We start from the raw sequence: 27,006 nt of genomic DNA, 5'->3' as shown, positions 1-27,006 counted from the left end.
GTTCTAGATTACCTTAATTGAATATCAAACTCATAAAACAATTCATGATGTCAATAATAGATCCAAACTTATTTTTGGTTTTTTTAGTAATGGTCAAATTCATGTGTTCAATGGCTTCGGTTCAGGTGGTGGCCGAGTCTTCACTCATGCTGAGTCTCTATGCACACTGATAACCTTGCTCTAATACCACTGTAGGATTTTCATGATTGTTGATGTGCGAGTGAGGAAGGAGAACTAGGGGAATTGAGTAGAGAGGCGAATGATTGATTGGTAAATGACCTGTGTCAAGGGGGGTCATTTTTTTGACCCACTTTTTTAGCATATTTGCAGGAATTATATATAGCCTCCCTTGGTGTAGTTGTTTTTATATTATATTTTAATATATTTTTAATTCACAGGTTTGGGTTTTCTATGTGTTATGGGCCCACCATTTTGTGGGCTTTTGGGTTCCATTTGTGAGACCCTATAGCCACACTGAATCCAACATCTAAATAAGTGAAATAACCATGAAACATAGGTTAGTATCATAGTTGGTAGTGCTTCACTTGTAAACAAAGCAAGGCTATTTATTTTTTTAAAAGTAGAAATGGTATTCCTTGTCATTTTTTATGTTTAAGTAGGAGTTAAGGTTTATCCACAGGTAACTAGATGAAGAACTGATAGAAGCAGTGATTCGAGCAACTTTTCAAAAGGTCAAGGGTCTATCTTAAAAGTTTGAGAATGCAGGCTGTTATACTTAATTTCATGATAAGTTAGGCAGTTATATGTAAATTTCCAAAAAAAAAAAGCAATAGGATATCTAATAGTTACAATTCAAACACTTCAATTATGTAATATAAAATGCATGCGTGATTACTTAACAAGCTTACATAATTTGATTTGAGTTGAATGCATGTTGTTTGTCGAGCCTAGTTTACAGGTTTAAAATGAGCCCTGTATGAGGCAAACTATAAGCAGTTTGTCTCAGCTCCCATCCCTACTAGCAACCAATTAATTTATATTAGTATGTGAATCATAATTATAAAGTATATACGTGTGATAATACTAGATTTAGAAAAAATAGAATAAAAACATTCTATTTACATCTAAAAATTGGCAAGCAATTTACATATAAAAAACAAGTAGTCAAAAACCAGGGATGGCAGTGGACTTGGGGAAAACGGGCCCCGCCCCCACCTCGCTCCATTTGGACTGGGGATGGAGGACATGAAACGGGTATGGGGGCGGGGATGAAGGTTAAATTTAAAACTTGTGTGAGGATGAAGGCGGGGATGAATTTACACTTTCCCCCGCCTCGTCTCCGATCTCCGTTAGTAAAATAACTAAAATACCTTTAGGGGTGGCAAGGACTTGAGGAGAAACGGGGCCCCACCCTGCCTCGCTGTGTTTGAACTTGGGATGGAGGTTAAAATCAAAACCAGTGTTGTGAGAGGCGTACGCCTCAGTACCTGAAGCGTACGCCTCAGAGGCGAGGCGCATGCTCAAGGTACTGAGGCGTTGCTGTGATGCGCCCCTCATCAACCTCCGACCAGTTGTGACCACCGACCACCGGAGTTGCTGTGCTGCAGCTGCTGCTCAGTCTTCTCCGACCACCGGACGACCGGCATATCCCTCGCTTTCGTACCAGCTGGGTGGGTGGTCCTTCTCTTACTGCCTCCCCTCCCACCGCTTCACTTCCATTCCAGTTGTGAGAGGCGTACGCCTCAGTACCTGAGGCGTGAGGCGTACACCTCAGAGGCGAAGCGCAGGCTCAACGCCTCGCTTCGCCTCATCGCATTTAACAACCTTGATCAAAACTCATGCGATGATGAAGGCGGGGATGGAGGGCAGAATTTTGAGATGGGGCGGGGGTGGAGACCTTGTCCCCCCGCCTAGGCCCCAGTCCACAGACATCTCTATCAAAAACTTGGTGCACAGAGGGCAATCTATGGACCCACCCCGTTTTAAAAGGAAAAGTACACTGGCCAACTTTGATAAATTAGAAGCTTATATTAAATCACATAATGACTGCAAAATTGTATCTCCAAATAAGATAAGAAATCGATAACATCAAATAATTCTGAATGATCCATTGCACATTATCATCAGTAGATCATTTTAAATTTACATATACCCGCATTACAACTCATTTTTCAATTATATCCTCGCTCATCTGTGGGCGAGTCATAAACATCACCATGCTCAAGGGACATCACGAGCTCAAAACTCAACTATGTGCTGCAAGGCTGAAGTTAGATACCAACGGGGACTCTGCTTGTTTGGTAGGAGCTGTTAGTGCATGTCACCCTGTGTTGGGACATTGCAAGTTCAAAACCCAATGGTACCTTTTTCACGGGTGGGGGGTCTGCCTTTAACCCCAGCTTGCCTAAAACAAAAATAAGGCTGAAGTTGGATGTACCTAATGGTGATAAGAGGGACCTGAGGTTTTCATACCAATGAGCTTGCATGTGAATGTGGTGGTTTCTTCCCTAATAAAAAAAAATCATTTCTATGATATTTATAGTTAATTTTGAATCTATCAAAACTGTACAAAGTATCAATGAGAGGGAGCCTTGTCCCGGCAGTGGGTTCCTTTCCTTCCATCATCCTGTGTATAGCACCAACCAGGTCAGCCCGACCCGTCTCTACCTTTACCTTTCCTGTTATGTTAGCCCCTTTTATATGGTTTCACCGGGTATGGTCCAGGTCTGGATCATGCAGTTCTTGTCGAGTTCGGATATGGTTTTTCTTATAATGGACCCTATTAGATCCTGGTTCGGATACGATACCATACTCGAAATCACGTTCAAGTCTGGTTCCACCTGGGTCCAAACCAAGTCCTACCCGTTGACACCCCTAGTGATAAGTTTGTTATTGCAATGTCAAATGCAAGTAATTAAAAGACTAGAGCTAATGAATCAATAGATGGTAATCAATGTCTCATGTGGAAAAAATCTTTATTAGATAATAAATGAACCCTTATAAGTAATTATCAAAGCAAAAATCGCTATCATTAATGTTTAACATAAAAGTAATCAATTATAAGGCAGTGTTTATTCTGTCTTCAATACCTTGCTTTTTTTTTCGATAAACCAAGTCCATAACTATTGCTTGCTATAATTTTCCGTTATTTACTAATTCTAATTCAACACATGGACTGGAGCAACACTAATGAAGAAGGGGGACAGCATTTAACATACAAAAAGGACATAATTGTTAGGGGGGAACACTTATTTACTAAGTACAATAAGTGTTTGCTAATAGTTGTTAGTGTACCAGATTGTTAAATAATGAACACATAATTAACAAGGTTTAGCAATGAAAACATGGACAAAAAAAGGCATAAAAGAAGAGTTAAAAATTTTTGGCAAACAATATATGTCGGTTTAGTTCAGCTATAGCTTTATAAAATAAGGTAAAAAAAAGGACATGTGAGGTTTTTCCTTAAAAATTAAGGTAGGGTACAGGATTCAAATTCAAGACTCAATGTGATCCGAACATGAGATTCGATAAAATTGGATCCAGATTTGATTTTTTTGAAAAAAAAATATTTTTTAAAATTTAATTTTTTGTGTTCTAAGCATCTCCCTCAAAATGACCAGTATTATAGCTGAAAAATTAACTGAAAAAGATGTTGCTCTAAATGGAGCCTTGCTAGTTGCTAATGGTCCCACCATGGAGGCAACCTGTAAACAATCATGCAAGCAGTGCGAACAGATTGGATCTGGTTGGACCTCCACATAAATCTAGATCTGGATCAATTTTTTCTGTCGGATCTATACTCAGATCCAGATTAAGCCCAATCCATTTATAATTTGTATATACAAAAATGCATATTATAATCATTTTTACTGGATCCAGTATACCAATAAAAATGGTACAAAAATATATATCCCATGTATAAAATAACATGAATTTTTTTTACGCGATTCAGCTCGTGTTTGGCTCATCTCGATCATGAATGAGTTGAGCTTGAGTTTGCTCAGCTAAACACAAATGCAAGCCGAGTCATGAGCTTAGTCTACTGGTTAACGAGTTATCCCAAACGTTTTTTTTTTTTTGAAAGACAAGTTGGGGTTAGGCTGACCCCTACCAGAACAACATCCACCCATTTGGCAGAGGGATTTGATCCTAGGCCTTAAGCTTGACACACCAATCCATTTATAATTTGTATATAAAAAAATGCAAATTCTAATCATTTTTAGTGGATCCAGTATACCAATAAAAACAGTCCAAAAATATATATCTCATGTATAAATAACATGATTTTTTTTTGCACAATTCAACTCGTGCTTGGCTCATCACGTTCATGGATGAGCTGAGCTTGAGTCTGCTCAACTAAACACAAATGCAAGCCGAATCACGAGCTTAGTCTACTGGTAAACGAGCCATCCTGAACTCTTTTTCTGTTTTTCTAAAAGGCAAGCTAGGGTTAGGCGGACCCCCTACCAGAACAACAGGCCCCCATATGACAGAGGGATTCGATCCTTGGCCTTCAACTTGACACACCAATCTATTTATAATTTGTATATACAAAAATGCATATTCTAATCATTTTTACTAGATCTGATATACCAGTAAAGATGGTGCAAAAATATATAATATCTCATGCATAAATAACATGTTTACACGATTCAGCTGTTGTTTAGCTCATCTCGTTCATGGATAAACTGAGCTTGAGTCTTCTCGGTTAAACACAAATGTGATTCGAGTCACGTGCTTAGTCTACTAGTAAGCAAGCCATCTCGAACTTTTTTTTTAAAGGCAAGTTGGGGTTAGGCGAACCCCTACCAGAACAGAGGGATTTGATCCTGGTTCTTCTGCTTGACACAGAACCCTCCTTACCACATGGGATACCACATCGGTGGTGAGCTATTCCGAACTTGTTTACACGAGGAATGATAAAATTTTGGTGCATTTAGTGAATAAAACTGAGTTGGTGAGTTATTTGTTAATTTTTTTTACTTTAACCAAAAAACTAAAAGGCCTTTTTTAATTTATTTACCAAACAGTTGTGTTTTCATTCTTCCCTTTCTTCTACTTCATATTATGTTGTCATCTAATGATAAGTATTGTATACGTTTCACTTCTGAATCGGTATCATTTTAATATTATTTTAATTGCTTTAACAAGTGTCACATTTTGATTGACACTTAATATTTTAAATTTTTTATCCGATTTAGAACGATTCACTTAAGTATCAGTATCGGTCTATTCACGAGAATCGTCGGCCAAACGATACGGGGCCGATACCCATACTGACTTTCTGAATTTAGGTTTATTATTTTATTAAAATTTGAAAAAGTTTTTTACCAAAAATAAAACATATGGGAGAGACGTAGACATTGAAGAGAGAGAGAGAGAGTTTTTTACCAAATAAAGAAGATGAGAGAGACGTAGACATTGGAGAGAGAGAAAGAGCTCCACTGAAAAGATAATCCAGAGAGAGAGCATTAGCTTAAATCGTGGCATTCGCCTGCAGATCTACACTAACCCTAGCGGTAGTTCTGTCCTTGATCAGATAATTTCCTTCGTCTTCATCTCTTCATTTGCATAATCCTTCCTTTGGTTCATCATCTCTGGTGAGTTCTTCCTGGATTTTCACGTTTCTTTGTTAGGCAATGGTTTGAGGTTTAGCGTTTCTCATTTTTGAATGCTCGAATTCGAAAGCGTCGTCTTTTTTTTTGCGGATCCTTGTTTCGTTTTGTCCGATTTGATTGGTCCTTACGGTTGTTTCTGTAGTTCGGAATCGTTTGGAGTTCATTTTTCGTTTTCGATCCGTGATTGATTTTGGATCTGGAAATTTAGAAAAGATATTTAGGTTTCGTAGTGGCTACGTGCGTTCTCTTTGTTAATTGTGAATTTCTTCGATCTTTTTTCTGGTGTTTTTGTAATGGAAAAGCTCTGATATACTTCTTTTTTCAATCGTCCTTTTTTTAAAATTTTAGTTGCTTTGCAAAGAATTTCTTTTCCGCTTTGATTATTGGAGAGACTAGGAATGATTTCGGTTGAGGATCTGATTTGAGAGGTTTTTCGTGTTAATGTAGGGTTTTAAATCACATATTCGTGTTTACTTTTTTAATTCCGTAAAAGTTTCTTTTCAGCGTGATGCTTCCCTTATATTCAATTTTCCACTGCTTCCAGAATAAGATTTCAGATAGTAGAAGTGTCATAGATCGGGAATCATGTCGAGGAGGCCCGTGATTCCAGGCGTGCGACGCTTTGCGGAGAGCTCCACCGTGCCGTTGACGAATGCTTTACATCAGAAAACACGATCGTCTCCTTTGTTATCCGTTGGATTGATTCTGCTGGTATGGTTTCTCTCAGTTACAAATGGAAGTGGTTTGATGGTGAATCTTTTAAGCCTGAAGCGGAAAAAATGGGGCGTCCGATCAATGTCTAACCACATTCTTGATGATTTCTTGCAGGGAGCTTTCCTTCTCATTGGTTATTCTTACAGTAGCTCAGGTTTGAGTCAACCCTCTTGTCGCACATTTCATCACAAGCTGTTTTATGGAAAACTTTTGGTTTTCTTTGAAGTAATTCATAGGAATTACTCGAACAAGTAAGTAAAAATCATTGGCTTGCATGGATCCCTAATTATAAGGTCTTAATGTTAAAAGTCATCTCCTGCCATCTTCGCTGAAAATTCTGACCATAGTTATTCCTGTTTGACAGCTCTGGGTGCTGCTGTGCACCCAGCAGCTGTTATAACCAAGATCACAATCTTGTTCCCAGGAAGTCTTGGCCAGGAAAATCAAGTGATAGATTAAAAACTTCTGTTTTCCTGGGAAAATCTGGGTAAATATTGTCACCTTTAAAAAATTAAAAAACAATAAATATATGTACAATTATAAAGAAAATATGAAATTATCAAGTACGTTAAAGTGCTTTTAAAGCGTTGATATCAGGTTAAAAATGTGTTTTTTTTAAATACTGAATATGTTGATAAATGTCACATCTTTTGGCATTATATCAGCTTTTAAAATAACAAGATGAAATTTCAATGGTTTCAAAATATCATTGATATTTGTGACAGGTTATAACTATTCTGGCCCAATCATGCATACATTTGTCAATGCATAAATAGCCATGCTACTACTAAACTGGGAGTTTATTTTCCTGTGGTGTCAACTTTCCATTTTATTGTGGTCTAAAATTCCTCTGTGTCTTCACCAGGAGGTTTTAACAGTGACAAGGAAGCTTTGGTTATAGATGATGGTAAGCCTTCTTTGCTTTATCGTGCATTTTCATCTTTGTATTTGGGGCACAATTTTCTTTCATGGCGGCAGTAGAAGATGATTCATTCAGGATTGAAGAATTAGGTGGTGCTTCATGCAGAATTTTTTTGTAATGTGAAGTATTGTTTTGAAGGGAGTAATGTAAAGTTTAGTATGAATGATTGTATTTATTATTGGATCTCTTTCTTGCTGCAAACTTCAATAAATAAGAGGATCTCAGCTTTCACCTTGTGAAAGCCTTAAAACAAGACAGGGAGCATATTCACCAATTAAAGATTATCTTAACTTCATACATTGACAGTAGGAACATCTTTTGGTCTGTTCATGGGTCCACTTGTTACAGAAGACCAACATCCCCATCCCAAAACATTCACATAGACTTACAACTGGAACAAGGTTGCCAGTCTAGGAAGCAGAAGCGGGAAACAATACGAGAAGCTAGGCATTTTGAAATTTATAAGCGGGAAGCAAGAAATCAATTTGAAAACAAAATTGGGATCAAGCAGGAAACAATATTAGAATCAAATGGGATGTGAAACGGAAATCAAATAGGAAGCGGATAAAAATAAAAATAAAAATGACTGTTCTTAAGTTTTGGATTTTTTAATGTAAGAATTAAACTTTTGTTTGTCAAAATCTAAAAATGATGGTTACCTATTTAGAGAAAGCACATGGGAAGTGAGTAGAAGCATGAGATGAAACACATATAAAACATGAAAAGAAGCGTGAGAGGACATACAAGAAGCATGTAGGAAACATGATTGAAGCGTATGGAAAGCATAAGAGAAACACGGGAGAATCGAGATTCCCATCAAGTTTCGGAAGGGAGGAGTGTCGTGCTTCCGAAGTGAGTTTATGGGAAGCGTGCTTCCAACCTATATAAGAAGCTTATGGTAACTCTGGGCTAGAAAAAGCAATTCTTGAAGTCTGTTTGATTGGAGAACCAAATGTAGTAATGCACCAATCATTGGCCCATAGTCCACATTCTAATGTAGAACTCAAAGGCAAAAAATGTCACCTTCATGTATCTCAGCCATAGATTCTTACTTAAGCTCTCAATGAAACATGAGTCCAAAATAGGAAAAATTGACCGATGTTTTTGTTCATGATGACATATGTGAACCATGAAAGGATGATCCATCAAAAAACAAGTCACAAGTTTGCATGGGAAGGATAGAACAGAGTGAATGGGAAAGTGAATATTAAATATGTTTTTTCTTAGGTCCTTGTTCGGACCCCAGAGGAAAACTTAGAGAAAACTAATGTGCTCATAAGTTAAATCTTTGCTTTCACATATTTTTCAGCATGGTTACTTGAAAATGGCCCAGTGTACCCATCTCAAATTGATTTTTTTGGGGTGCTGCTCTCGAGTGCTCTGTATATTCATATATTACATACCATGGACACATTGGTACTTGGTACACCTAGACCTTGTTTGTTTCATGCAACTTACATGGGAAAGTGCTGAGCTGGCAACGCTAATGCAATCCTTTCCCACCATGAATGAAAAAAACATCAAATCATCATGGTGGGAAAGTGCCATGCTGGCACAAGTAGGCCCTGGTTTTTTCCACCAACTACCCTACCACTTTTTATGTGTAAATCCGTTCATACCTCCCCCCCCCCATGAAAGCTTTCACATGGGCTGAGTTGGCATAATGTTTTAGAAATTTGTGCCCATTCCCATGTAAAGCCTTTCCTTTACATGAGAATCTTTATCATAAGGACATGCCATTTTGGTGGCGTGTCCTGGGTGACACGAGCAGACATGCAAACACGAACATTGACACGTATGGATAATATAATTCATTTCAATGAAAAAAGCATTTTTAACATTAAAATATCAAAAAATAGTTTTTAATGGATTAAAATTAAAAAATCTATGTCGTCATGTCCTATTTTCCAAAAAAATGTTGAACTTGTGAGTTGAACTTGTTAAAAATTATACTTACAAACATACATACACATATATATATATATATATATATATATTATGTATATTTATTTATATAAATATATATTTTTCTATTTTTTTGTTTAAATTGAAATAGTCAACATTTGTTGACTAGTCAACCAAGAGAGACGATGGGGAGGTCATTGGGCCTCTCCCAACGTCTCTTTGGAAACTCCTTTTGCTTGTGTATATATAGGGGTGAAACCCCCTTCCATTTGTATGCTTCTTGCATAAAGGTTATCAATAAAATATTGTTTATTTTAGCTTTTGTTTTGCCCCTTGTGTGGATTTTGTGAGTGAGCCCATTTGTGGCTTTTGGTGTGCTTTGTGAGTGAGACCATTTGTGGCTTTGGGTGAGCAACATTATGGTGGATCTTGTTGGTGGCTTCCATTTCTTTATATGGTATCAGAGCAAGGTTCACACTTGACTCTTAAGGATTGTGTATTGCCTCATTTTCTGTGTTTGTGGGAGAAAGAAAGAATTTCTTGGTGATTCAAGTGCTCGTGTATTCGTTGTGGTGTGCTCATACTACTACTATCTTCTTTCAGATCTATTATCTTTTTTCTTTTCTTCTCTTTCTCTCTACTTCTTAAGGATGGATGACAATGAGAAAGTCACCATCGTACTCATGAAACTCAATGATACTAATTTTGTAATGTGGTCTTTAATAATGAAGCACCACATATGGGAAAAAGGATTATGAGGATTATTTGATGGTTATGATCCAGAGCCTAAACTAGTCCTCACAAAGGTAGAGAACGAAAAAGAGGTGCCTCTTGTGGACGGTGAGAAGACTAAAACACTATCCACTTATGAAAAAATTGGAACGAGTGGAGGATGGGGCATGCCAAGATCATGTCTTGGTTGATCAATAGCGTGGATATTAAAAAATACTCTAGTCTTACAAAATTTGAGCATACCAACAAAGCTTAAGAATACCTTAAGAATGATATTGATCATGTGTGCAATCTTCAAAATAAAGTTTGGACAATGACTCAAAAAAAACAAAAGTATTAGGGAATACTACAATGAATTGTCCGAACTTTTTGAAAAATTATCTATTCTTGGGCCTAAGTGGCATTGCGTGGGAAATATAGAGCTTCAGCAAAAGCAACTTGATGCCGAACATTTCTATCAATTTATAAATGGCTTGAGATCGGAGTTTGAAAGCACCAAATCGGCTCTTCTTCATAGAGGAAAAGTACCTTATATTGTTGACACTATTGAAGAATTGAGTATGGAAGAAAATAGGCTAAAAGGGCACTATTTGAAAAATGAAGATGACTCCATTTTGGTCGTCTCTAGACCGAGAAACTACATGCGCCCCTACAAGCCACCTTATTGGAAACAAGAAAATGAGCATGATAGCAAGCCTTATTGAAAACAAGGCAATGATTATGACAAAAAAATTTATTTGTTATAACTATCATGAACCCAAGCATACTAAACATTAATGCCCAAAGTTTAGAAGGTAGGAAAAGTTGGTGGCTTCAGTTAGCTCTTCACAAGAAACTAATGATGCACCCGTATCAATGTCACAACTTATGGAGATTCTTCAACTACTTCTCTATGTCACAGGGACTCTCCAACTAGGTGTTGCACTTGTGCCGCAGTTGCACCCACACCCGATGCGGTCAACCTGACCCTGGGTGCAGTCAACGCACCCAAGGTCATTTATGTCCAACTTTTGGACTTTATATATATATATATATATATATATATATATATATATATATATATATATTTGCTGCACCCCCGCACCCAAGTTTTTTTAAAGTGTCGCACCCCCGCATCCGCACCCATGTGACAACTACTTCTCAAAGAGGTATCTTTCTTCAAATGAAGCCTTAACTGGCGCAGCAGTTTCATCCTTCTCTGATCCTAGTAAAACTCATTGGTTACTTAATTCTGGTGCTTCTTTTTATATGACCCCTAATAGTAAAATTTTATCTTAATGCCATACCAACTCAAGCATGTCAAATGTTTTTACGGCCAATGGCATATCTCTTAAAATAAAAGGAATAGAGAATTTTGAAAAGATTTTACAAAACTCCAAAAAAATTACCATTCTGAAAGTTAGTTATATACCTAAGTTAAATTTAAATCTCTTATCAATTTCACAAATATCTGACAATGGATATAATGTCTTCTTCTCTTCTAATTGATGTTGGGTACAGGATTGTCAATCAGGGAAGCTGATTGAGGAAAGCCATAGAGAAGGAGGTTCCTGTTACATAGATTTTTTTGAAATACCCAAGGATTCCTTTTGTTATAATGTTAAGAAATTAGAGTTGGATATGCGGCACAAACGACTTGGTCATCCTAATGTATCCAAAATTCAACACTTTTCAATTTTAAAAAAAAATTAACTCTGAAAATTTTACATGTAAAGACTGTATTCTTGGTAAAATGAAGAGATTACCATTTCATGAAAGAACTTTCTTTTCTTTTAGACTGCTTGAGCTAATACATTCAGATGTTTGGGGGGCAGCACCAGTTATAACAAAGGGTGGATATGCATACGATGTGATTTTTTGTTGATGATTTTTCTAGGTATACTGGGATCTACTTTCTCAAATATAAATAAAAAGTCTTCACATTTTCAAATATTTCACAACTTTGTCAAAATTAATTTTTAAAAGGATATTTCTATTTTTCGCACAAATTCAGGAGAAGAATTTTTATCAAAGAAATTTAAAGATTATTTAAATTTGCATGGTATCACACATCAAAGATCTTGCCCTCATACACCACAACAAAATAGTTTGGCTAAACGAAAACACAGACATATTATGGAAACAACCAGAACTCTACTAATAGCAAATCAAGTGCCAAAAGAATTTTGGGCTGAATCAACCCTAACTGCTATGTATCTCTTCAATAGAATGTCATCTTCTTCTTTGCAAAATATAACATCAATTGAAAAACTCTTTAAAGTATCTCTAGACTAAGAACTTTTGGGTGCAAATGTTTTGTTTTTACTAACAAAAATGGTACTCTCCCCTCGTGCTATTCCTTATGCCTTCTTGGGTTATGCAGATAACCAAAAAGGCTACATGTGCTTTGATCCTAAAAATAAAAAATTATGTCTCACTTAATGTGACCTTAGAAAAAGAAAGCTTCTTTGACTTTGAAAAGACGAAGAAAGTAGATGAGTTTTCTTTTTATTTGATTTAAGTTCAAGTCATGAAAAATGTGATTATGAATGTGACCTAGATAGTGGCCTTGATATAATAGATGAATGTGATCTTGATAATGGTTATGATGATATAATTATTGAAGAGCAACTTCAAAGGAACAAAAACTATTTACAGTATTCTAGGCGTAGAGACCTTAACCAACCATGTGCACTGGAGAAAAATGTTGAACAATCAGAAGTTCACACTAGAAGGTCATATAAGATTTTCAAACCACATGGAAAGTTTGTGTCTTATGATTCTTTTTCTCCAAAATACAAGGCATTTATTGCATTAATTCATTCATATGTGGAACCTTCAACTTATACTCAAGATGTTCTAAAAGGAATGAAACTTATAGGTTGTAGGTGCGTATACAAAATTAAAACAAAGAGTGATAAAACTCTTGAAAGATATAAAATCAGATTAGTTTCTATGGGATATATGGCATAGATTACAAGAAATCCTTTGCTCCAGTTGCTAGAATGATCATTGTTAGAACTCTAGTAACATGAGCCTCTGTATGAAAATGACCTATATTTTAAATAGATATTAAAATTATTTTTCTTAATGAAAACCTAATTGAAGAAGTTTATATGGAAGCACCACCAGGTATAAGTGTTCTTAAAGGTAAAGTTTTTCGTTTGGAAAAGGCTATTTATGGACTTAAACAAGCACCAACGGCTTGATATGACCGGTTTAGTCGAGTTATGCTTGATATTGGATTTAGAACTTGTTTGACTGACACTGCACTACTTATTAAGATTTCTAATACAGGTATTATTATTATTATTCTCTATGTGGACGACATGATCATCACCAAAGGAGATAAACAGGGAATTGAAAATATTAAAAAACTTCTCAAAAAATATTTTGAAATGGTTGATTTAAGCTTCTTCAAATATTTCTTAGAAATCGAAGTTGCTTACTCTCCTAGAGGATATTTATTATCTCAATCTAAATTTGCTTTTGACATTATCTCCAGGTCGGCATCACAGATGATAAGAGAGTTGATACCCCTAAGATTGCCAACACCAAGATGTGAATTGATGATGGAGAACTTCTTGAAGATCCTACTCCTTACAAACAGTTTATTGGAGCATTCTCTTACCTTTCAATTACTAGACCTGACATAACACACGTTTTACACAGCTAGTCAATTTCAGCACGCTCTCACTTATGTTCACATGTAAGCAGTTTTACGTATTGTTAGATATATTCAGACTTTTCTTTATGGAGGCCTCTTTTTGTCTGCTTCATCTTCTTTAGATTTAATTGCTTATATTGATGAGAAAATATATTAGTTAAAAGAGGTCGGGGTAGGCCTAGGAAGACTTGGATGGAGATGATAGGAAAGGATATGATTGCTTTGAACCTCACCGAGCACATGGCATTGGATAGAAATGATTGGAGAAGAAGGATTCATGTGGAAGACCCAGAATGATTTTCTTTGTTGGTTCATATCGCCGACCCCAATTGTTTTGGGATGAAGGCGTAGTTGTTGTTGTTTGTTGTATATTGATGCTGATTGGAGAAGTGATCCCAATAACAGGCACTCAACCACGGGTTTTTGTGTTTTCTGAGGTGAATCTATGACTTCATGGTGATGCAAGCAGCATAAAGTTTTGCTTTCATCAACTAAGGCTAAATATCGGGTCATGGCAATTACAACGATGAAGGTAGTCTGGCTCAGAAGGTTGTTGGTTGATAAGGGAGCTCAAGTGACAGGAACCTCCTGCATGTGTTGTGACAACAAGAGTGCGATCTACATTGCCATTTATCGTGCTTTTTATGAACGTACTGAACATATAGAAATGGATTGTCACTATGTTCGAGAGGAGTATCTACATGAGACCATTGATTTGCCTTATGTTATATTAGAATATCATTTATCAAATTTCTTTACCAAACCTCTCGTTGCTCCCCGTTTCCACTTTCTATTAGACAAACTTTCGGTTATTTTACCGTAAGTTTGAGGGGAGCGTTAAAAATTGTATATATATATATACATTTTTTGTCTTCTTTATTTTTCTCTTTTTTTTGTTTAAATTGAACTAGTCAACCAAGAGAAATGTTGGGGAGGTCCAACGACTCTATTTAGAGTCAGAGTCATTGGGCCTCTCCTAATGTCTCTTTGGAAGCTCCTCTTGCTTGTGTATATATAAGGGTGAAACCCCCTCCCATTTGTATGCTTCTTGCATAAAGGTTATCAATAAAGTATTATTTATTTTAGCTTCTTGTTTTGCCCTTTGTGTGTGTTTTGTGAGTGAGCTCATTTTTTGGCTTTTGGTGTGTTTTGTGAGAGAGCTCATTTCTGGCTTTTGGTGTGTTTTGTGAGTGAGCCCATTTGTGGCTTTTGGTATGTTCACTTCAGCATTGTGGTGGATCTTGTTAGTGGCTTCTGTTTCTTTACACAACCTGCATCATGTGTCCTCATGTCCATGTGTCTTTGTGACATAGATGAGAATGAAACAAAGGAGGCCCTAGTGTATCATGTATTAGATGTATTGATATGAAACTCATCTTGGAAACCATAAATTGAAGTATCAAATGGTTAAGAAACTGGTGCCAATTATTTGGGAATCTCACATCACTTCTAGCAGAAACTCGTTTTCATTACATTATAACTAATCATCAAACTCATTTCTAATGACATTTCTACATGCAAATAACAATATGTTTCATAAAGGATTTAAAAAATAATGCCTTATAAAGAAATTAAAATACAATAAAACTGATTAAATATTCACATATAGCTATTTTAATTTGTAGCCATCATTATGAAAATATATAAAATTTTTATTTTATGACTTTGTATTCATCTTTTAGAAACATACCAATTCTTTTTTGAAACTATATCAATGTTTATTAGAAACTGTCAAGATTTTTTTTAAGCAGTATCAATATATGTGTACCCGGAACTTTTTAAACCCTCTCAGACCGGTACCAATACCTGCACCTGTTTCTGGCAACTATGTTACATACGTGAAGATATATAACATATTCTATAGATATTTTATTCTGTGTGTGTGTGTGTGTGTGTGTGTGTGTGTGTGTGTGTGTCATATGCACACAAGCACACATACACACCTTCAAAGTGATGTTTTTCATGTCTCTGAGCATGCTTAAGATCATGTTGGATATGCAATTGTAAATATAGTTTCTTCAAGATTGTAACCCTATTAATCTGCTGCAGAAATTGGCAGTTGTGCCTGGATTTCTTCAATTATTTGCCTGTTTGCTTTACCATTCTTCTTATCACACCTCCTTTAAGTTCATCTTGGATATCAATTGTAAATTTAGTTGCTTCAAGATTACAATCCTATTGGTCTATCACAGAAATCGGTGACATTTCCTGCTTTTCTTCAATAGTTTGCCTGTTTGTTTTACCATTCTTCTCATTACCACCTCCTTTATCGATGGCTTGTTTGAAACATGAAAGCAAGACTGTATTTAGGTGCCTTAAAAGATGTGTTGAATGTGTTTAAACATGAGTATTGGCATGAAAAATGAAAAATCATTCTGTTTTACGAAATTACTATTCCATATTTGTTCTTGTCATAGTCACCTGTATCATTAAAGGTAATTTCTCAGTAAGGATATTTCTCAGAGAGATTTTCTAAAGTTGATAAATCCCAGGAATATCTCGGGAGTTTAAAAAATGGAAAAAAATATAAATAACAACAAAAAAGCTAAGAAAATAATAAGTTTTGCATTATTTTTATTCCAAAAATATAAATAAATATGTTTTAAAGGTTTTGAAATATAAAAGAAACAAAAAAAAAAATAGGAAATGCAAACTTAAAAATAAAAGAGTTTTCCCCAAAAAGATTGTGATATTATCGCAATAATATCATGATATTTTGTCTTCTGGCGATATTTTGAAAATATCGCGAGATATTACCTTTAATATCGGCGACCTTAAAATATCAGTATTTCTCGTGATGGTGACAGTGGTTCTTGTCACGTGGTCCTCAACTTCCAGAAATAGAGGGTAACCTGTCATTTGTATGCTTCCACCTTGTGTATTATCCGGTATATCTGTCAAAATCAGTTAAAATGGATAACAAAACCTTATCTTTCTCTAACAATTTTGAGGGTGTTATCTCTATCTTTTGGAATGCATCTGGTTTATAAATGTTTTCATTCCTTTGTCAGACTTTATAGATGATTGCAGCATGACATAAATTGATTTTTTAATGTGCCTGGATTAAAAAAATTGTATTTGTTGAGCCATCTGAGTTTTCACTGTGTTGTTTAGATTGGTAGCGAATTGTTGGATGGAGACTTCAGAAAGAGTTATTAATGATTCATATTGTTAATATCTATGAAGAAGTATTGCATTTGCTCCAACAACTTTGCTAGTCAGGCTTCCTGACTGCATTAACTCTTGCAAAGTTTTTCTTATTTAGATGAATGACTTCAAATTAATTACTGTAAGTATTAGGCTGAGGGTAACTTGCCCATGGATAGTCAGAACTGGTACTTGATGTGCTGCATAATTGAGCTCTTTTGCTATCTACATTCTCATCCATTTGTCCTTGTGAACTTTTCTCAGTACAGAGACAGCCATGTATGTTTTAATGGTCTTAATCTGTTGAGATGCATATTTCTGTGAGCAGGTGATAATTCTTGCACACTGGAAGTGCGTAGATCATTGCCTTTTCTAAAAAAGGTCTACGGCAATAGCATGCACAAAGTTCTACATGTTGGCCCTGATACATGTGCAGTTGTCTCAAAATTGCTGAAAGAAGAGGATACTGAAGCTTGGGGTGTGGATCCATATGATATGGAAGATGCAGACGTCAATTGCAAGGCTCTTGTACGCAAGGGCATCGTCCGTGTAGCTGATATCAAGTTTTCTCTACCGTACAAGGCAAAGTCATTTTCTGTTGTCATTGTGTCAGATGCACTGGACTATCTGTCCCCAAGATACCTCAACAAGACACTTCCAGAACTTGCTAGAGTGTCCAAGGATGGGCTTGTTTTATTTGCTGGTCAGTTCCAGAATGCTTTTTCAAATTTTAATGAATATACCTTAAGTGCAAGCCATTTTTCATTCAATTATCAAAGAGTTTTTTGGAAAGAGTTTTTTTTCCTTTTATGGCTTAGCGGTCATGATACTCAGCAATTTCTTATCAGTGAGGTTAAGAGAAAAGCATATTTATGTGGAACTGAATATGGGAGCTCTGCCTTTACTGTGCTTATTGATTCTTTCTTTAACTTTTATCATTTAAGGCAAGAATAGGCTTGATAGGCTTTATTGGATAAGAGCATTCTAGAAAGTCTATCTCAGCAATTGGGGTAATATTTACCTGCAGAAAGCATCTAAATGCTATATGGTACTGTATACAGTTGATGTGGTTATTGCCGATAACAAACTGCCAGCTACAAGATATGAAAAGATTAGATATGGTTATTATTTATCCAAAATGGGCTTAGTGAATAGCTTCTTCTTGATCAGACTTTCTGCAATGTGGAGCTTCAAATTGTCTTAGACAAAGACTTGAGATTTCTTTGATAATTATATTTAACTGTTTTACATTTTAGATTTCCAATTGAGTTTAACTAGAATTTCAGGTTGATTAATGGATAACTAAAAACATCTAGGAATTGCAAGGTCATTTCCGGAGCATTTATTACTAAACATAGACTATTAGTTTTAGATTTGTGTATAAAGAGTAAGATGGTAAAAGAAATCCAAGAATTCGATGGTAGAATCTTAAAGGTGATAATGTAGAAAAAGTTAACGTTATTTAAACAAGAAGTGGAACTAGATGGTGGATATGGATCAACTTTGGAGGCAAATGACATATGAAGTTAAAGATGTTGCCAAGCAAGTACTTGGGAAAACAAAAGACAAATCTCATACGTAGAAAGAAACTTGGTGGTGGAAGGAAGAACTTGAAAATTCAATAAAAGAGTATGTATGTTGTAACTTGTAAGAATGAAAAAAGACAAGAAACATGATGGATTTGAAGAAGCCAACAAAAAAAAGAGACAGAGTTATTAGTAAGACCAAGTATGATGTGTATAATGGTAATATATGCAATGTTGAATTAAAAAAATAAAGATCTAAATGACATATATAAGTTAGTCTCAAATAGAGCGTGAAAAACTAGATATTGAACCAAGTAAGGTGTTTTAAAAGTTGAAGATTGAAAGGCGAAAATATTTTTGTTACTAACTGAAGGATGGAAAATGAAGCAAGAAGAGGAACCTAGCCACGGAGAGGTTGATAGAATTAATGAAGAATGTGAAAGTGGCAATAAGGGAGATGAAGGAAAAAAAAATAGGTACAGATAATATACCTATTGAATTTGGATGTTAATGGATAATATTGGGGTAAAATGGTTGACATAACTTTTTAATAATATTTCATCTATAGGAAAATGTGAGATGAGTGAAAGATTACTTTGATTCTTATATACGAATGTGTAATAGTCAAAATTGTTGCGACTATAGGGTTGCCTTTTTGTTAATTTTTTCATGAAACATCAACTGGACATTTTACAGTTATAAAATTATATTTTTATCTGCTTTTTTTTTAACATTTAACACAGGTTCACAATCCATTTTTGCTAGTAAGAGCATTTTGCCAAGGGAAGAAAGCTCGTTAGAGGGAGGATCAGGTGCAATGTGATTGCACACTTTTAGTGTGCTGCTGCACCTGATCACCCTCCATCCTTGGGATACAGCTTGTCAGCTGTTGGGCCCAACAACAATGGAGGGTGATCTGGTGCAGCAGCCACCAGAAGTGTGCTATCACATTGCACCTGATCTTCCCTCGGCTAGTTAATAGTTAAAAACTTCTTGTGCTTATGTTGTATATCAGGCTCTTTTGCATGATTAATGGTTCTTTGGCTTCCAACATCTAGCATTGCTGCAATAGTTTGATAATACTTGTTCAATTTTGGTGTGTAACTTTTCATCACATGGGTGCATGAATCAGAATTTGCTTGACACATTTCTTTTCCTTACATTTTCTCATGAAGGCTATCCTGGTCATCATAGAGCTAAAGTACCAGAAGTGTCAAAATTCGGGAGACCTGTAAGTTCGGTTTTTGTTGGTTCATTTATTTATCTTGCTCTTTTATTCAACTTGTGAAATCTTATGTTCTTTGATATAAAACCTGGTATGTATTTTCATTTTATGACAAACTGCTCTCTACTTTTCTGATTTCTGAAATCTACCATGTTTATTGCCATTATCTAATGGGATCTGCATGAACTGCACTTGTAACTAAAGTATTTTCCCTATTATGGTTGTTCTTATGATATAATTTGTGTTTATATTTGAATGCAGTGCATGAACTTTTATTATTTCACTTGTGGGGTTTCAACCCCCTGCCTCCCTTCTGTTAAATATGTATATGTAAATGGATATATTTCATGTACTGTATTGTACCACTGTACTGTATTGTACCACTGTACTGTATTGTACCACTTGTACAGCATACTGTACTGTATTGTACCACTGTACTGTATTGTACCACTTATACAACATATAAATATCAATGGAAAGGGAAGATCCCATTGCCGCCCAACATTTTTTTTTCTCTCTTTCCTCTTACCTCTCTCTCTATCTCTTGCTACGATAGTAAGGTGACTCCCACATCTGATTTCTCACATGGTATCAAAGCCAAGGGCGTGGTAATCACGATCATCTAGAAGGCCCCTAAGGACCTTGACGTGCGTTTTTGGGCGTTCTCAAGGAAAGTGTTTTTTCCATCTTTTCTCTGTTGTTTCTCCGTTGAATCACTATATTTCGACGTCGTTTCTTCATTTCCTCATATCGTGCATCTTTTCCTTCTTACATATTCTGTTATCCCCAATTTTATCAACCCTAATTTCTGTTTTCCCCAAATTTGGGAACCCTCATTTCTCAAAAGTGCCTCTTTTCTCAAACTTCTTGTGATTTCTTATCTATTTCTTGCAATATAGTTGATAAATCGTACATTCTGCACGATTAACTGAAAAATCGTGATTTCCAAAACTCAAAAATTTATGTCCCTACGGTTCTGTCTGTACAACCTACGAATTTCTGTCGTGCTGTTTGATTCATCCTTGATCTTCTTCCTTATGGATTCTAAAATCAGCCCCGGATTTCTTTCTCAACTTGTTTCTCACAAATTAACTCATGATAACTACTTACTTTGGAAACGCCAAATTCTGCCGTTTATCCGAAGTCATGGTCTTTCCGGGCATCTGGATGGGGGATCACCCGCCCCACCTATGACTATTACGCAAGAGGTAACTGGTAATGATGGGAAGGTGAGTTGCATTGCTATTCCAAATCCTGCGTATGATGTTTGGTTTCAGAAGGACCAATCTGTGGTTGCCTATTTGACTGCCACGTTATCTGATCGTATATTACAAACTATCTCTGACCATTTTACTGCTGCAGAACTATGGAGACATCTTGCTCACTCTTATTCACAGGTTTCTGAATCACGTGCACTTTAACTGAAATGGCAGTTCCAATCTATGCGAAAGGAAACTAAGACCATTACTGAATTTCTAGGGGATATCAAAATTATCATTGATCAGTTGGCCGCTATTGGATATCCTGTTTCTGACAGAGATGTTGTTCAGCAGGTATTGGGAAGCCTTGGGCCCCAATATCGTATGTTTTGCACTGCATTACAGGTTGCCTCTACACTTCCATGCTTTGAGGATTTACAGGCCAAACTCCTACAGTATGAAGTTAGTTTGACTCAAGATCATCTTATTGATGATCCTCATCCTGTCATGTTTACATCTGGGTCTAGTTTACATCTGGGTCTACCTCATTTCGTCCACCTGCTGCTCATATGGGCCGTGGAGGACTCCTTCCTACTCCTACTGCTCCACCTGCCACTAGAGGTACCCGTGTCCCTACTTGCTTCTATTGCAACAAGCGTGGCCATGTGAAAGCAGATTGTTGGCACAACCCACAGAATCGCAACAAGGCAGGGAGGCCAGGACCAAGAGCTGGACAGATGAATGTTAGACAGTTTCAGGGGCAGCCGCAGGGAAATTTTCGAGCACATCAGGGTACTGATCAGGGACAGAGTGCAGGGTTGCCACATGATGTGCAACAAATTCTGATGACTGCATTTAACATGAATTTGCGTCAGAATGATGATGGAGTTTGGTATATTGATTCTGGAGCAGCCGCACATGTTACTTCTGATGCAGGTAAACTTTCCAACATGGTTCCTTATATTGGCACTGGCACTATTGTCACGAGAGATGGTTCCCACCACCCTATTTCTCATACTGGAAATGCATCTCTCTCTTTGTCACAATCTACACTACCATTGAAAAATGTCTTACTCACTCTTGCCATTGAGAAAAACATTTTATATGTTTCTAAATTGGTTGATGAAACAAATTCATCCATGGAATTTACTCCGTCTTCTGTTTGTCTTAAGGACCTTCGAACCAAGAAGATGCTCGCTAAGGGTGAACGACGCGGAAACATGTACGTCTTCGAAGCAGCCCCCGGGACTTTGAAGACGTCATCTACCGTGACTCCATCTTTTCCTGCTTATTTGAGTCAGTCTTCTTCTGTTATGCAATGTAATAAGCGAGTTTCTTGGCATCGTCGGTTAGGTCATTGTAGTCAAGGGTTCCTTGACAAATTGTCTTCTCAGGGTTTTATTCCCAAAGTCAAATTAGATCATAAGTGTCCTAGTTGTAATGTCTGCAAGAGTCATGTACTTCCCTTTCAAAGTATCAATAAAAGAGCTTCCAAGCCATTTGAAATTATTCACTCTGATGTTTGGGGCCCAGCTCCTGTTTCATCTCTATCTGGCTCTCGTTATTATGTGTTATTTCTTGACTCTTTCACTCGTTACACTTGGATTTACTTTATGAAATCTAAATCTGAAGTGTTCAAACTTTTCAAACAATTCCATGCTCTTGTTCAGAACCTTTTCAATTCAAATATCACTTATTTCCAGTGTGATGGTGGTGGAGAATACATATCTCATGATTTTAGTGAATATTTAAAGGACCATGGCATCACACGTAACTCCTCTTGTCCTTACACTCCACAACAGAATGGAGTAGCAGAACGTAAGCATCGACATATTGTTGAAACCGCGTTAAGTATGATGCACAATATTGATATTTCTTTCTCTCTTTGGACTGAGGCCTTTCACACTGCAGTGCATATCATTAACAGGTTGCCTATGGAATTATTAGGAGATCAGTCTCCTTATTATTTGCTTCACGGTTCTCACCCTTCTTATGATGATTTGCATGCTTTCGGATGCATTTGTTATGCCCATGTGGATCATTCTTTACGTAACAAGTTTCAGGACAGAGCAGTTCAGTGCAGATTTCTGGGATATGCCGATGGGTATAAAGGATATAGATGTTATGATCCTATTTTGGGTAAGATTAAGGTGTCTAGAAATGTTGTTTTTGATGATGCCCATTTCAGCACTTGTGATACTTCTCAGGTATATGAGCAAACTACTTATGATCCATGGCTTTGTGATACTTTGCTATATGACTCTATCAGAGATCCTGTTGTTGATGAACCAATTCAGTTTGAAGCAGACAACTCCATCATCCAGGATGCACCTTCACGGTTTTCAGGTTTGGTTTATGCCCGTCGAGGAGCCCCTCCAACTCCATCTCACGAGGCTCCCCCTCTTCGACGATCCACACGTGAAAGACATCATATCCATCGTTGGGTTAGTTACAACAATTTTTCTCTTGACTTTCAGTTGTTTCTAACCAATGTGGCCAAAGAGAAAGAGCCGTCTACTTTCCATCAGGCAGCCCATTCTCGAGCTTGGGTTGAAGCTATGAACGAAGAAATGGCAGCACTTCATGAATGTCATACATGGGATATTGTTCCTCGACCTGTTGATAGAAATGTTGTTGGTTCCAAATGGGTTTACAAGATCAAGCGTAAACCAGATGGTAGCATTGAAAGATATAAAGCTCGCCTTGTTGCACGCGGATTCACACAACAATATGGGCAAGATTATGAGGAAACTTTTAGCCCTATTGTCAAAATTGGCACCATTCGTGTGATCCTCACTTTGGCACTTCAGCATGGTTGGTCTCTTAGCCAGTTGGATGTCAAGAATGCGTTCCTACATGGGGACTTGAAGGAAGAGGTGTATATGGAGCAACCTCCTGGATATAGTGAACATGATGCGGCTACATGGGTTTGTAAATTGAGAAGGTCTCTTTATGGTTTAAAACAGGCATCTCGGTCTTGGTTTGAGAGTTTCTCCATGGAAATTCAGCAGCATTGGTTTTCTAAGAGTATACTTGATCATTCTTTATTTATGTATAAGAATGATCATGTTACTACTTGGGTTCTTATATTATGTTGATGACATCATTATCACTGGGAGTGATGATGCACATATTGCCTTGGTCAAGTCTTTACTCATGGCCAAATTTAAGATGAAGGACTTAGGCCCATTGCGATACTTCTTGGGAGTTGAAGTCGATAGGCAAGATGATCGACTCACTCTAAGTCAACACAAGTATACTCTTGACATTCTTCACACCACTGGTATGATTAATTGTAAACCTCTCAGCACCCCATCTGTCTTAAATCATAAGTTTAGTGCAAAAGAAGGCCAATTATATCATGATTCCACTTTATATCGCCGCATTGTTGGTATGTTGCAATATCTTACATTTACAAGACCTGACATTGCTTATGCTGTAAATCAAGCATCTCAGTTTATGCATGCTCCCACTGATTGTCATATGGAATGTATTAAGTGTATTCTCAGATATCTGAAAGGGACTATTGGAGATGGATTGCTCTATCACAAAGATGAAAGCTTCACTACAGGACACCGTTTACTTACATATTGTGATGCAGATTGGGGTGGGGACCCTGATGAGCGTAGGTCGGTTTCAGGATATTGTGTTTTCATTGGCCCAAATATTGTCACTTGGAGTAGTAAGAAACAAAAGGCCATTGCTAAATCCAGCACTGAGGCAGAGTACAGGGCAATGGCAGCAGGGACAGCTGATGTCACTTGGGTACGGCATCTTCTTCAAGAGTTGAATGAACCCATCTCTTCCTCTCTGCTTTTATGTGATAATCAAAGTGCCATTAATATTTCTTTTAACCCTATTCATCATTGTCGCACGAAGCACATTGAGATTGATCAGCATTTTGTTAGACAAAAGATTGAAACAGAAGAAATTGAGGCTTCGTATGTCAGATCAGAAGACCAAGTGGCAGACATCTTCACCAAAGGATTGGTTAGTCATCAATTTTGGTTACTTAAGGGCAAGTTGAGCATGATTGAAGATCATCCTCAACTTGAGGGAGGCTGTTAAATATGTATATGTAAATGAATATATTTCATGTACTGTATTGTACCACTGTATTGTATTGTACCACTGTACTGTATTGTACCACTTGTACAGCATACTGTATTGTATTGTACCACTTGTACAGCATATAAATATCAATGGAAAGGGGAGAAGATCCCATTGCCGCCCAACATTTTTTTTTCTCTCTTCCCTCTTACCTCTCTCTCTATCTCTTGCTACGATAGTAAGGTGACTCCCACATCTGATTTCTCACACCCTCCCCTTCCCCCCAATCGACTGTTTCAATACTCGTTATCTTACCCAGCAAAAACTTGGTGCACATCCTTGTGGCTTTGTTGAAATGTAAATGCACAATATGGGTTTCTGTTTTTTATAAAAAAATAAAAAAAGTATCGCTGTGCATGTGCACAATCAGTTCTCTTCTGGTAGGGCAAAAGTATTTGTTGGATTGATGTTCTTGTCTTTGCAAATGATTGGTTGACAGTCCTCTTCTACGGAAAACAAGTTCTCGTTTTTCAATTGCCGCTATGGGTGAGGGAAACATTTGTTGATCTCCAAAGCAGCATCCTTTTTCGTAAATGGAAGAATGATAGTACTGGCTTGATTTTTAGTTTCTATTATTGGCCAACCATAACTCTAGTTTTTGTCTTGGGGTCGTCTATCGTGCTGGTGCTTGCACAAGTTTATGAGGAACTTGGTTTAAACATGCTTGTGGTTTTGTTGCAGAAATGATGAACTCCTGCTCTGATTATGTTCCTTTTAAACATCAGTCAGTCTGACTTCTATATTTTGCGTGTTTCTTCTGGCAGGCTAAACCGCGGAGCCAGTCCTGGTGGATTAGCTACTTTTTGCAGACTGGTTTACAAGACGATGAAGCGACTGCCAAGAAATTTGAGCAGGCTGCAGCAAAGAGGTCGTACAAGCCTGGTTGCCAGATTTTCCACCTCAAACCTTAGGATCAATCTCAGTAGCTGGTCAAAGTTTTCACTTACATCAAAGAATTTTGCAAAGTCTTGCATTGATTCTAAATGATGCGTATTCTTGATTCCAATGAATGAGGGGGGTTGGTGCTTCGGTGGTCTGTTTTTGTTTTTTGGCAACCTTTTCATATTTAAAGCTCCAGTAAATAGGTTTGCAGTTGATTGGTGAGTGTAGTCCAAAGAGAAAACACTGGCATGAATTTGGTTTGTATGCTATCCTTAGAATTAATTGAAGAGGCAAAGAATTTGTAGTGTGGTTCCATTGAATTTCTATGCCTGCCTTTTTTTCTCCCCCTTGCCTCTTTTTCTCCCCCTTTTGAATTCCGCAGCGACATTTTGGAAATTCAGTCATTTGGGCTCCAGTTTCCTTTAAGATGAAAATGCCTTTGATTTTATAAAATTTTACTAAAATGCCACCCATTCAGACTGGCTTGTTCTTGTGGCAACCCTGAGCTCATGATGAGCCTGAACTCAAGCTATTAACAAGGACAGGTAAAAGGACACAGAGACACACCATTTTTGTGCAATTTTCTATCGAAAACAGTATACAATGGGACACCACACGAGGGCAAGTTGAAGTTGAAGAATTCCTGTGACAGAACTCAAGTTGTCTTGTTTACAATAAAAATACATTCAGAGCTGGAAGTAATAGGTCTATTGAGCCCAGCTCAATCTGGCTCATTTGCAAAATATTGCTCACGTTTGGTTGCATCTTATGTGACTCGAAAATCACATGGTGGATAATGTGATTTGGCATCACACTAGGTCCCAAATGTGGCTTCAAATCTTACTGCCCCATTTCTTATTTTTGCTTGCACGCCAAAAAAAAATGCAAACGAGAATCATTTTCGTGCCATTGTGATAAAATCCTTTGCAACCAAACAAACATGCCTTTAAAGTTGAAAGGAATAGAATTTGAACTCTATTGTTGTGAGCCAAACATTTCAATTATTTGTTGTACACTACATTTTTTATACAATATATATGTAAAGTATAATTATCATTGCTTAATGATTCTCCAAACGTGCTACCCAGTATACTTGTGGGAAAATGATTCTCCATTTTATTTTTCTCATGCTACCCAAACAAGTAAAAAAAATCATTTTAGAAAAACTATCCTATCAAAACTTCTCATAGTCAATTTTTTTTCCTATGATAGTTTTTCTTGCTTCCAAATGTGCCCTAAATGAGTCAAACAGAACCAAACACTACAAGTGTGTTCCAATTCGAGTAGAGGTCAATGAGATGGTTGCAGAGGTAGGTAGAAGTTGGTGGTGCTGCTGCTGCTGCTGCTGATTTTATGAGGTGGGAATGGATAGCTTTGCCTCTGTGGAGGTCTCTGGAGAGGATGCACTCTTTGATAAGC

General features: G+C 36.9%; 1 protein-coding gene across 1 annotated transcript; it reads left to right on the top strand.

Annotated features, from left to right (window-relative positions):
- Nucleotides 1-5,309: 5,309 nt before the first annotated feature.
- LOC149841253 (putative pectin methylesterase CGR3) lies at nucleotides 5,310-25,907 on the top strand. The gene is made up of 7 exons (XM_090003720.1): nucleotides 5,310-5,561; nucleotides 6,124-6,290; nucleotides 6,408-6,447; nucleotides 7,159-7,200; nucleotides 16,974-17,348; nucleotides 19,347-19,402; nucleotides 25,470-25,907. Exons 2-7 carry the CDS (start codon nucleotides 6,165-6,167, stop codon nucleotides 25,614-25,616), a joined length of 786 nt encoding a protein of 261 aa, XP_089859846.1. The 5' UTR covers nucleotides 5,310-5,561; nucleotides 6,124-6,164; the 3' UTR covers nucleotides 25,617-25,907.
- The last annotated feature ends 1,099 nt before the right edge of the window (nucleotides 25,908-27,006 follow it).

This window comes from Nuphar pumila, chromosome 4 (assembly GCF_984573655.1).
Source record: "Nuphar pumila chromosome 4, dmNupPumi1.hap1.1, whole genome shotgun sequence".
NCBI classification, from domain to species: Eukaryota; Viridiplantae; Streptophyta; class Magnoliopsida; order Nymphaeales; family Nymphaeaceae; genus Nuphar; species Nuphar pumila.
This window is presented reverse-complemented; position numbering and strand designations above follow the sequence as displayed.

What these genes read in the sequence shown, in the direction of transcription:
- LOC149841253 (XM_090003720.1), top strand. Translation starts at nt 6,165, where the DNA reads ATGTCGAGGAGGCCCGTGATTCCAGGCGTGCGACGCTTTGCGGAGAGC. An exon ending in TGGGCTTGTTTTATTTGCTG is followed by an intron (nt 17,349 to 19,346) that starts GTCAGTTCCAGA and finishes TTTCTCATGAAG; the next exon opens with GCTATCCTGGTCATCATAGA. An exon ending in TGTCAAAATTCGGGAGACCT is followed by an intron (nt 19,403 to 25,469) that starts GTAAGTTCGGTT and finishes TTCTTCTGGCAG; the next exon opens with GCTAAACCGCGGAGCCAGTC.